The sequence below is a fragment of the Diorhabda sublineata genome, chromosome 5, assembly GCF_026230105.1.
Source record: "Diorhabda sublineata isolate icDioSubl1.1 chromosome 5, icDioSubl1.1, whole genome shotgun sequence".
Classification (NCBI taxonomy): Eukaryota; Metazoa; Arthropoda; class Insecta; order Coleoptera; family Chrysomelidae; genus Diorhabda; species Diorhabda sublineata.
The window spans coordinates 15,796,626-15,809,677 of NC_079478.1; the positions used below are offsets into that span (position 1 = coordinate 15,796,626).

The following is a 13,052-nucleotide window of genomic DNA, read 5'->3' on the forward strand; positions in this document are numbered from 1 at the left end:
TACTAATGCAGCTAGGTACCATTCTGATTGGTATCTATTGATGTCTTTTTATGATATTCATTCGAAGCTATCCCTTTAACTTTAGAGAGTGCTCATAAAGTCTCGGAAAGATACTGCAAGTTCAATAATCATGTAGATTCTTTGAATTGATGACTAGTTCAGCAATATTCGTAACCATGAAAACATTTGATATGGTATGGATCCATGAAAGCTTTGGCAACGTGTGGTTTATTGAAGGTATGTTTATTGAAGGTATGAATTGACATACATTTATACTACTTTCTGAACTGCAGCGGGCTTTTATGTTGCCTTCATTGAAAATCTATTATCATAATAGCACCCCATACTAAAACATCCATGGTGCTGTAGACTTGAGGCTTCCTATCAAATTCTAGATACCGTCATCTTTCACGTCGCCTCCTGACCTTTCCCTGACAATAGTGCATGAGAGTCGTCACTGAAGAATACTTTGCTGATCTCACTGTATTTTCTTGCAACACCAGAACAAACGGCGACGACAATATTCAGATTTAAGGAACAATACAATGTTGACAGTAATAGGTTTAAAATTCGTATTCGACAATATACTTGATCAACATACATCCGTGCTCTTCAAACTAATGAATTAGGATTTCTCTGTCGGTACTAAATGTGTCTCTAGGAGCCAATAGTCTCAATCGACGATCCTGTCATTCTGTGGTGACTCTACGACGAGTCCTCGCATCTACGAACTCAACCTTTTTAAGGACAACTGCAATGTAGTGCCTAAGGATCTACGGGACCTATTGAAAACAACTCTCTTCCATAGACCAGCTTGGCACATCACACCTAGTAAATTCTTAGCAAATTAGATTTAGAGCTTTGTGACAAAACTAAACCTAGATCAGAATTCAAATGACACCGTATATTCTAAAAAATATTGCATACTACTAAATCACTGAAGCACCTCAAATAGTTGAAATATGAAGTTGTCAATTCTTATTAACATGTATTGACCTTCTTACCTCAGTCTAAGAATGAAAAGTCTGAGAATGAAGAGAACCGCTGATTTATATCAGGTGGATAAAAAAATTTCAGATTATTTTTATATTCCTTAGATCAGTGAGCATTCTATGGACAAATTCTCTTTCTTTGTAATCATTTCAAATATTATCCTGTTTTGTCGCATCATCCAAGGTATCTTGTAAATATTTTTGTTAATTGCGGAGAGATTTTCGACTATAGTATTTGGTTGATTTATATTCAAATAGTCTGTAAAAATTGGTTGAATTGAAAATGTGAATTATTTCAACAGCTTTATCATATTACGTATCAATAGAATGCTATGTTATTAACAGATGGATTTGTTTATATATTTATTGAAAATTCACAAAACTAACTTTTGATAATGAAGCTAATAAGATTTCTGTTTGTTTCAGATAATGCTATCGCAAAATGCCAGTCCTACTTCTACGAGAAGTCTTCACTACATCCCTGTCAACACTAGTAGAAAAGGCACAAAGAAAGTCCCCGCCTCTACTAGAATACGACCTGCAGCTCAATAATTGCCATTTGAATTTAATTCTACTATCCAAACCGGATAGAAAAATAAATTCAACGTCACCAGATGAAGGATTCGAATCCGATATAGATAGTTTATCCATAGTATCTAGTGACAACGATAGTTTTACCACAGAAAAATTAACGGAGGGCGAAAGCAAACCGAATACTGAGACTGATTCTGCCAACGGCTCCTCAAGTAGTGATTCTGATATCGAAACACCAGATGCCAAGGTTTTCGAACCACAAGCAAAGAAGCAAGAGTTGTTGGAAAAAGAAAGTTTTAATCTAGTCGATTGCATATGTTACACTGATGTCAAATGCACCAATATACTGATTTTTGTTATTAAAAATGAAGCGTTAGTATTTGCTTTTGATAATGTTGGACATCTGAAAAATTTTTATACAAATTTTACGACTTTGAAAGCGGTGGCAAATCAAAAAGCTTATGGGACTAATTTGAACACTCGGTTTAATTTACTTCAGAGAACTGATCAGAATGGAGTAACTCATATAGAAATTACAAGAGAAGCAGAAAACAGAACATTGAAGCAAGAAGTACATACCGGCATAGATGATGTTACTACTCCAGTGAATATAATTGAGAACGTGTCAAAAAATAAGTTCAAAGATGTGAATTCAAGACAAAGAGTAGAAAGTCAACTAATCAACGACATTAAATACAACACTATTAATTCGAAGCTAGGTCCAAAAGCTAAAATAGTGACCAAGTCCAATTCTATAGAGAACATCTTACATTTAGACAACAGTAAATCAAATCTAGTCAAAGATGAAACAAAATTGAAGAAGGTTTGGAATAGTGCGGAAGATCTTTTGGAACCACCTAAACGACCACAGCGTCGAAGGAAAGGTAGAGCTCCTCAACCACCTATTATTCAAGAAAAACAAGATATTTATAGCGGCCAATTTGTGAGAGTGAGCGTGAGCTTCGATCCAGTTAAAAATTTAGATAAAAATAGGCTGATTATAAAAAGTTCCCTAAACGAACCGCATCCTAAGAAATTACAGAATTTCAACATATTGGGAAAACCGAGTATAACTTCTATTCTAAGGCCTAAAGAGAAGGAGATACTCAAGTATGAATCGAAAAAATTAGACAGTACATCAAATCGAGGAAAAGTTTTTGATGGATGGACCAATTCAATGCCGAGATTGTTGAAAAAACCAAGAAGTAGATCAGAAACCAGAAACTTCATACCTATGGCTTACCGGTACATAGATACAACTCAAGATTACCCTCCATCTTACACTACCAATTTAATAGAAAGAGGGGATGCTCATTTTTCAGCGCACAGTCCAAACCTATCTTTATCCAATTATTTGAGAGGTGAAAAATATGCTCAAAATATTAACAATCGACTTTTTGGGCTAAGTCCTAAACTAAGAGAGTTTGCGGACGAGGGAACTGATAAAGTAGATGGAAAATGGAGCGTTAGTGACAGAAATGTCATAGTAAATAAAGATAATAATTTGAAAAGTGTAATCAAAGTCAATAAAGATGAAAATAATAAGAAGAAAAATGATAAAAAGGTAACTTTTAGTGCCTACACTACGGTACAAGTTGTATGAGTAGTTTTTTGCAAATTATTGATGAATATTCTTAAGGGTATAAAAAGAATTCAGCTAGAATTGAATATAAAGACATTTTTATTTCATCATACCGCAAATATTAACATTAAAAGCCATAAATATATGCTTCCACTTGAACCTGATTTAAATTAGGCAGATTAAAACTGCCACATATTTAGCGTATGTAACATGATAACGTCACGTATTTGCACTAGCTCAATAGTAGTGCACTGCTACGAAACTGATCAAAGTTACATGAATAATTCCTGTTGAAGAATAATATAAAATTTCCTAGTTGTTGTCTCCTACAGATGATGCCATATTTGAAATATAAAAAGAATTAGCTATCAATGTTTAATTTTTTATGTAATACTCGTAAACACAACCAACAGCAGCAGTTTCCCAGCAAAGTTCACCATATTGATGAACTTATATGTAGACCTGAAAAGTTATCGTTTATAATATACATTATTTTTCCTTCCATTTCTTAATTCGTAGAACTTTAATTATAAGTTTTTTCTGTTGAATCGACTTTATTTTAGGTCATTTTCAATTGTAATGACTGTTTTAATAGATATTACTATCGAAGTTTTGATTTATCAGTAATATATTATTCTAGATGCCAATAAAAATCAAATTTTATCATCATTTGAAGTAAATAGAGACATTCTATAGAATGTTTTTAGATGTGAATTTTTGGCAGATATGTTTAGCACATTTGAACATAGCCCTTTTTTCCTTTTTGTATTGCTAGCACAAGGATACTAATATTTTATCTGGCGATGCAATATGAATTGCGTACCAAAATTCAGTTTTTGGCATCATTCAAACTCTCCCACACAACCACGAAAATGGCAAAAAGACGCAACTTCGAAAGTACTGGTTCATACCGCATACAACCTTGACTTAATAACATGAGCTTCCAATTATATCAATTTAGAACAAACTGTTAAACGATCAGGCAGCAAAATTTTTTGAGGATGGTAACAAAAATCTAGTACCAAAACTTGACAACTGTTCAGATGTTAGTCGAGACTATGTTGCAAAATGTTCATATTCCAGTTTGACATACATACAGTGAAAAAACGGCGACATACTAAAAAACAATAAATACCATATTTTGCAGTTGTTGAAGGGAAAGTGGATAGTAAGAGAGGACCAGAAAGTAGACTGTATTCATGGTTGCACAACCCACGTCAGTGGTTTGGAGTGTCATCTGTTGATCTGTTTGGAAACGCAGTGGACAAAACAAGAATATCCTTGTTAATAGCCAACTTTGCAGTCTTCATGCTTGATTGTAGGTTAATTCAAAACTAATAATGAGGACAACCGATTAAAATTAGTAACCCACTTCTTAAATTTGACAAAAATTGATGGTCGTAGCAAAGAATCCGGTGCAAATGAGGAAAACCCAAAAATAATAGGTTTCATTTTATATGAATTAAACCAGATTGATGGAGGAAATTATATTAGTCAAACCAGTCTTTTCTTGTTGTTTTTGCTTTTACTTGCTCCAAATCAAGATCTCTCTATAAATTCTGTAGTTATAATCAACTTAGTAGAATACAAGAAAATACATTATTGAGAATCTAAAATTTAAATTCCTCACGTGATATCCTCACGTGAATAATGAATAATTTGTCACCCAAATAATTTCCAATAAAAATTCTTCAGTCTCAATATACTGGTAGTTCATAAAATTTGTGTGACTAGCCCAATGTAAATCTCATAAAACATGTTTTATTAGATTTACATGAATGTAGAAGCTGTATTTGTTTTTATCATCATTTTGTATTAACTACTTTAATTTTTATTTGTTTAAAAATAAAAATTGAAACGTACAAAAATACAATTGAACCTTGCCGCGGGACTGAAAGTCTGTAGTTTCAACCACCAAGTTTATTGAGAACGATTAAACATATAGTTGAATCAGATCAATACCGTCATAAAGTGAATTGATAAATACTAGTCTTTCTCTTTATTTGATATAGTTTTAATAAATCATCATATACTTTACTTTGGAATATATATCAATGTAAGCTGTTATCGAACAAAACCCGATATGTTTCGTGTGGTATAACCGTTTAGAATGAATGAGGGCTAATAAATCAACAAGATTATACCGTACCAATATATAAAACGAGCATAAGCGACAAACAAATACATTTTCGCACAAAAAATAATACATATTTCTTCCTAAAATAATATATGAAACAAAGAATTTGGTAATTCGTGGAAAGCACAAAGCTAAAATAGAAGAAATTGAAATGGGCTAAATTAAATCGATTAAATCAGGGCAAACGTCAATAATTGTTAAAGATAATAATTGAGGAAGTAAACTAAGGGAAGCAATGGATTTACCCCATAGAGGATTAAATAAAGAAAAAACTCTGGAGAATACTAAAATAAAAAGGACATAAACACATGAAAAGGAATATGGAGTCTCAGCTCGACGACTTAAAAAACATAAAGCCAATAAGAAAATGAGGGTCCCTTATATTTTTATGTGTAAAACGGGATATTACTAATATTAAAAAGTTTTTGTGGTTAGAAACGGTTGAAAATACTTCCGATATATAGGTACAATTTAATGTAGTACTGAGTATAGTATATATTGGTCTTAAGAGACAAATTAATTTGTTAATAAATCGAAATAATATACAAATTTTTATTCTGGTCAGATAATAAATGAGAACTAAGTGCTTGATATTTAATAATACTGGACACACATGAAATTTGTGAGATAACTAATAACAACAACTTGTACCTAGTGTAAACTAACATCAATGTACCATAGTCGATGTTAAATATATTTAGAAGTTTGAGAGCATTTTGAAACCAAAAATTGTTGTTATTGTATAAAAATAGTAGATGCTATTAGTATTGCATTTTCTTCCGATCAATATGAGAGGAATATACAGAAAGCGAATATTTTGAAATTGAATAAAGAAGTATATAAATAACAACATAACGATGTACCATCCTTCATCAATGAATTCTACCTCCTAAGATCTCGTGACGGGCAACTGCAGCTCGTTGTCGTCTTCAAAACAACGTGATGTTAATCAGCTCTTTATTCTCGCAAATAAGTGCAAATCATTAGGCGAATGATCAATTAAGGATTTCTCGGGAATGGTTTACCTTGTAACTTCGGAATTTACAATGCAAAAACTTTCTTCGGCAGTTAATTAGAACTGCTCTCCTATAGCTGCTAAGTTTGACAGTACTATTCCGAAATTATTTTGACACCACATTCGAGAAAATTAATTTGAAGCATCAAGTGATCATTCTAAAAGACAACGCCATAATTGATTCCTTTCAATTGCCACATTCTTCCAGTACCGTATACTGATATAAGGTTCAAACGGCACGAGCCTCATGAGATTTAACGAAATCAAGCGACAGTTACTCATTTACTTTTACTTATTTTGATATGTACTGAATTCTATCTGAATAAATCTGCAATATCTCATAAATATCGATGCTTGGGTTTTGTTTTATAATGTGAGCCTACAAATTTTGTAAAATATTCTTCCATGAATGCCATATTATGACGATTATGATGTTGATGAATATGATCAATAAAATACTCAGGACTGAATTACCAACAAGATCACCAGATTTGATATATAGCAAGTAGAATATACTGTTAGATTAACCTGCAGTTTTATCAAGAAAAAAGTAGTGATCTTAAGCATCCTTTCTATCTAGCATCTATCTCACAATTCAGTTGTACACGTTTGTCTCGTTAACTGTTCCGATTCGATCTATCAGCCAATGAAGGTGATTAGAAAAACTAAGTTGCCTCATAAGATTCAACTAAATCCAGTGAGATTGAAGTTACTCATTTACTTTTGCCTAATTGAATTCTATCTAAATCAATCTGCAAAATCTCATAACTATCGACGCTTGGATTTTGTCTTAGAATGTGAACCCACAAATTTTGTGAAATATTTTTCCGTGGAAGTCATATTATGATGACGATGTTGATGAATATGATCAATAACATACTCAGGTATGAATTACCCACAAGATCAACAGATTTGATATCTGGCAAATTATTGTATTTTTATTTAGAAAATAGTAGGGAGCTTGAGCATCCTTTCTATGGAGTGTCGTTATGTCTCGCAATTCATCTGACACGTTTGTCTCATTAACTGTTAAGATTCAATTTATTAGAGAATGCAGGTGTACAGAAATATCTAAGTTGCCTCCGTTCGCTCAGCTTTCTTCATTCTAGGACAATCTTTTCCAACTCTGTGGTGGCCTAGCTTTATTTACAATTTTACAATTTCGTGCAAGCTGGTTCGGATATTTTTGAATTACATTATTTCTATTCACTTCACACGCATGCTAATAATTTTTTTTAACTACAATAATTTTAATATCGAAAATACTGGTAGCAAATACATGTTTCAGTTTGTTGAGACATTGAATAATTACTAATTACTTTCTTATTAGCCTTTGTATATTAATTTCAGTGGGATTCAAATATTTTTTATCACGTTCTGTAGTAACATTTTCCACGTCCTCTTATTACCGTAATGGTCAGTGAGGTAACTAATTTAACCAATACAAACAAACAGTTGAAAGCAACGACTCTAAAAAGTTTTACACCTTTTTAAAAAAATGATTCTGACCTACAAAAACCATAAAATATTCTTTCAATCTACCGAAGCTGTAGAGTTGAATTTTCACTAGTAGATAGCTCCACTACTGTTACAATGATATTTCCAATAAACGTAAAAAAATTTGATCCGTCATGGGTCGACTATAGGGAATAATCCACTCATTTGATGTAATCTAAACGTTTATTCTGCATCATATTACATAACTCGATGCTTTTTTATAAAACACAAAATACACAAACTAGTATCATAGAATTACAGTAAGTAAACATTTTTACATTACGTAATTTCACAAATATTTTCTTCACGTAGGATGAATTTTCAATTAGTTTGTATAATAAAAATAGAATTATATGACATATATGTTTGATTTTAAAAAGCTCTTAAATGTCAATAAAACTCATAGGTATTTAACATGAATGTTCAAATGTGCAAGGTTAACATGTTAGAGATTACATAATTATATAAGAATGGAGATTTGAAAATGTATAGTTATTCTTGTATATTATATATTACGTAATTGTAAATATGTAAAAACTTTATTCAATATTATATTTCGTGTCGAATGGTTTGTTTTATTCTCCTCCACTATAGCAGTCCCTTAAGAATAATTTGTGTAAGTATTATCAGATAAAAAGAAAACTTGCCAGACGACTGTTCCATTTTTGAGTGTGCGCCAACTCTAGTTTTAATACCCGCCATAAAAATTTAACTTCTGCTATAATTTGCCAACTCATGACGGAATATTTAATTAAAAAATGAAGCTGACTTAACCTAACTTAACCTAACCCATCCTAACCTAACCTAATCTACCCTAACCTAACCTAATCTAATTTACCACCATCGCATCGGTCTGGCACTTTGCTTCATATCTGAGCAGCACCAAAGAATTATACCACTTTTTTGTAATCTCTACTTAGCTTAAAATCTACTAATAATGCCATTTTTAACTTGTCACAAACACCACGTTATCTGTTTGAAGTTTGAAGGTCGGAGCAACGAATTTATTATTTTAATTTGACAAAGGGTAGTGGCAATATTAGGCGTAGAATTTTAACCAATTGCAAGGGTGTTTTATTATGTTATTTGGAATTTTATAAAATACGGCTTCCGCAAATTTTGCAAATTCATTTCTCTATTGCATATTGTTTAGTACCGACCTAATGTAGAAATGTAATTTAAAGGATTTAAAGATTCTAGGTTTTAATTTTTGGAGTCTCGAAAGTAGATTTAGTATTAAATTCCAAGTAATACTCTTAATGAATCCACCACGAGTTGTATTATGGACTTATACTACCTTTTCGTTTACCTGAAATATCTCCGTCCCGAGCTGGTGCATTCCCATTTTTATCTGTTCGGACGGCTTTTGTCAAACTGCTGTTGAGTTCATGCTACAAGATATCATTTTTATTTTGCCTGAACAGCTCCAAACAGTGCTGTGAATGATTAAATTGTTTTTTTAGTTCCGTTGAGAGGAAACGTGCCTTCATACTCAAATACTCTCTTGAAATAATATTTATAATGTATAATTTTTTTCCTAGCTCCACTATGTGGTTTTCCATCTCGATTTTTAGAATTATTTATAGTGGACGTCGTAAGCAAATTAACAAAATTTCCTGCTCTTATAGAACAGTCACCAATATAGTTTTCAAGCCAAATTATTTTCTCAATAGTATTTATTTTTAGGAAGAAATAATGCTAAATTAACAATTCTTCTTTCATTTAAAAAAAAAACTAAAATGAAGCTGAAAATTAGGCAACCTTTGTGGTAATATCTATCTGTCAAACAGGCATTTTATAGATCAGTCTATCAACCTTAATCTACATGATTTTAAATATTTCTTGGACTGAAAAATAGAAAATTACCTGAAACTAGAACTACTTCATGTGTATAATCGAGTTATATTGTAATATCTCATAGTAAATCTAGTGATAATAATATAGACAATCGACTATATTATAAGATTTCACTAAAAATATTCATAACAACCGTGAAGTTTCACGTAACCAAAAAAAAAGTAAGATTGGTTGTTGTTTGATTGAACGAGATGATACTAAAATCAGATTATCTAGATAGAAGATTGAGGTAAACATCACTGTACTAATCTAGAAAATTTTATGTCAACTTTTATCTTCTTGAAATAGAGAATCAAATTTTATTGATTCATTTCAGCGACTGCCAGCTTTTTTTAAACATAAAATAGTAAGAATTGTTAGCAATAAATAAATCTAACTATTTCTTTCAAATTATGGTATATCCACGATCGAATCAAGTTAATTAAATAATAGTCATGATCACAAACCATGATTTATCCTAACGTAATACAACGACGTAACATGAAATATAGAAATATGGTTTAATGTGTAATTATGTATGGTTTATAGTACTTGCCACTTTTGTTTAAGAACATCACGAATATCCTTTTACTATCAGAGGAGTGTTAACGTGATTAACTTTCGGGAAAGTTTCGTATTAATTTAAAGATAACGTCGTGTTCGAATTATATTAAATATTTCCCGTCGGGTTTGTAGGAAACACTTTAATAACATGCAGTAGAGAAGTAGAAAATATGCTTACCAAAATATGAATAAAGTCCAATGTAATAACGTCACTAATTTAGCCGTTTAAATACAGATTACTGTCGAAAAAGGCCAAATAATGCTGGAGGTTAACATCAACATCTCCAATACCCTCTTCAGACAAATTTTCTGTATAACTCACTATTTTAGTGGGTATGAAACGTTGTCTTGTGAAAAGTTAAATGAGACTGCTCAAAAATTCTTCATTAAGAACTGTCATACATTTTAGAATCCATTTACAGGAGCTCAAATCTGTCATACTATTGTCCTTTCGATGAATAGATGAAGAGGGAAACAAATAAAACAGGAACGAAATAAATAGAGCGCATAAAATACGATACTGATCCTTCTGCTTAGCCTCCGACTCCATCACATTAAAAAATTGGCAAATACATCAATTCAGTTAATATAGTCTCCATTAAGGTTAACTGACAACCACTGAATCATCGCTTATATGACTTTGTTACCATAGAAAAATCGTTCACCACACAAGTGTTCTTCACCTTTTGGGAACATACGAAGATCGCTAGGGGCCAAATATGGAGAATTAAGTTCTCGACTAACTCGTAATCTGTCTGGCTTTTCCAATGGCGAACATATGACTTAGTTTGTTAACATGATCTATGACCTCTCGTATTTTTAGAGCTGAATTAGTATAATAAACACTTGTGATTGTCTTCTTCTCCAGGACATCTTTTAAAATTCTTCAGTATACCAAAATACGTTTAAAATGCCCCTTTACGGGGGCGAGACTCGATATTTCCTCTCCCCCTTCTCCATTTTGATATCTATTGGGCTTAAAATGTTGGAGGTAACAGCGCTGTTAATTTTCATGATAGATAGATGATACACAATGCTATTCTGCATGGTTTCAACGTGACTAACAGCGATTTATAATAACATTTACGCTGTTAGAATAATGACCACCAAAACAGTGTTTTCTCAGTGGTAATTGAAAGTATATTTGTCTTAAAATTTGTTAAAATGAGTGTATATAAATACTATCACCCAATGTTTGGCATAGGGTTTAAATGAGGCTGATTATATTACAACAATACAGAAATATTGGAAGTTGACAGAGCAGTTAAAATAAATAATCAGTTGTGATTTTTAAATGAATTTATCTGCATTAAAGTTAGGATGCTCAAACTTATGTTATGGAATATCATAATTTTTTTCTAATATCTAATCTCTAACTTTATGTCTTTATAAGTTTCGGTTAATTTTTCAATTGAAGCAGCAATATATCTATTTGGCTCTATGCCTTTCTCAATTGCTTCCAATATATTATTTGTTATGTCACTTGAAGTATGTAGAAATCTAGGTATTTTTAATATTATTTTGAATTTACATTTTTGTTCTCAGCATTACTATTTTCTATAATGTCAATGTGAATCGACTAACAATCCCTATCTGTTGAGCTTCATATTCAAAAATATAATCTGCTGACTCTGCTTGGTTCTCTACAGATATTCCACCAGAATTGATGGGAAGCTTAGCTTTTAAAATATCTTCAAATCCGGTGACTATAACCATTAACAAAATAGGTACATTCTATCTTCTAATTTTAATATTTTCGAGTTGGATGGTCGCACTTCACCTGTTGCTTTTCGGCTTATTTGAATTTTCTTATATTTAGATCCAGTAGAATCCTTCCAATTCTTGAATTTCTGTAATTATACATTTGTAGAATATATACCTGCACATGTTTTAACAAAAAATTATTCCTCCATTCTTCCACAGACAAACAGGGTGGCCCATTAGTGCGTGAAAGTGCTATAACTTTTTTAATAAAAGTTATATTTGCACAGTTACAAATTTCTAAAATATTTTGAAGTATACAGGGTGTTCAGCATAAGCGTGACAACATGAAGTAAAGTTTTTTTAAAAAGGTATATTTGTCTTTTCTTCTCCTATAAATTCTGACGTTGCCAAGTTGTAGCGAAAACTATGAAGTTTTGACAAAAATTGGTACACAATAAATGCTGCCTAGTAAACGTTATCAGTGAGAAGTAACTGAATTTGTTTGGTAAGTACGAAGGTAACGGATGGCTGAAATGTCTGAACAGAGTAGAAGTTTCGTTTGGAGTCCGGGGTGTTTTTTAGATAAGCTCAATTCAGGAGATTTCAATTAGCAAAAACTTCAATTTTTCAAATGGAACATGCAGTATATTATTTTACTATCTTAAAAAACTACTTTATCGCTTCAAATTACATCCAGTAATGTATACTATTCTAAGGAAAATTGCATTTTTAGATTATGATTTAGAAATATTCACCTTTTTAACAAGTAAACAGTGAATGTTACGTTTAAAATACTTCTAGTTTTGTGACAAAATCAAACCAGTTCTTTTATACCTATAAAAAATGTAATAAAATAAATAGAGTATCTACAAAACTAAATTGAGCAAATAACACCTTAGTAACAAATGAAATATTCATAGTTTTGTCAAGTAACCTGTGAATTTAACATTTGACAAGTCAAGAGTGATTAGTTATTATCTAGACGTATTATAAAGAAGGAGGAAGCAATTAAGATCATGAATTTTTTGAAACAAGAATTGACAAACATGATTTTTTTATGGGTGCCAGTGATAAGAACTGTTAACTTACACAAAGGATTTATCAACAGAAATTTCTAAATAGCTAAGAAAGCAGACATTGGAAAATTTGCCACGATTTACCAGAATTTGTAATATAACTTAAGAAAAAAAC

General features: G+C 31.6%; 1 protein-coding gene across 1 annotated transcript in view; it reads left to right on the forward strand.

The window, feature by feature from the left end:
- The window catches only part of LOC130444312 (uncharacterized), a 90,106-nt gene extending 81,783 nt beyond the window's left edge, over positions 1–8,323 (forward strand). The window contains exon 2 of the mRNA XM_056779390.1: positions 1,419–8,323. Within this exon, the coding sequence (XP_056635368.1) occupies positions 1,435–3,129 (1,695 nt within the window). The 5' untranslated portion in view covers positions 1,419–1,434 and the 3' untranslated portion in view covers positions 3,130–8,323. The remainder of the gene's footprint in view (positions 1–1,418) is intronic.
- Positions 8,324–13,052: the final 4,729 nt, after the last annotated feature.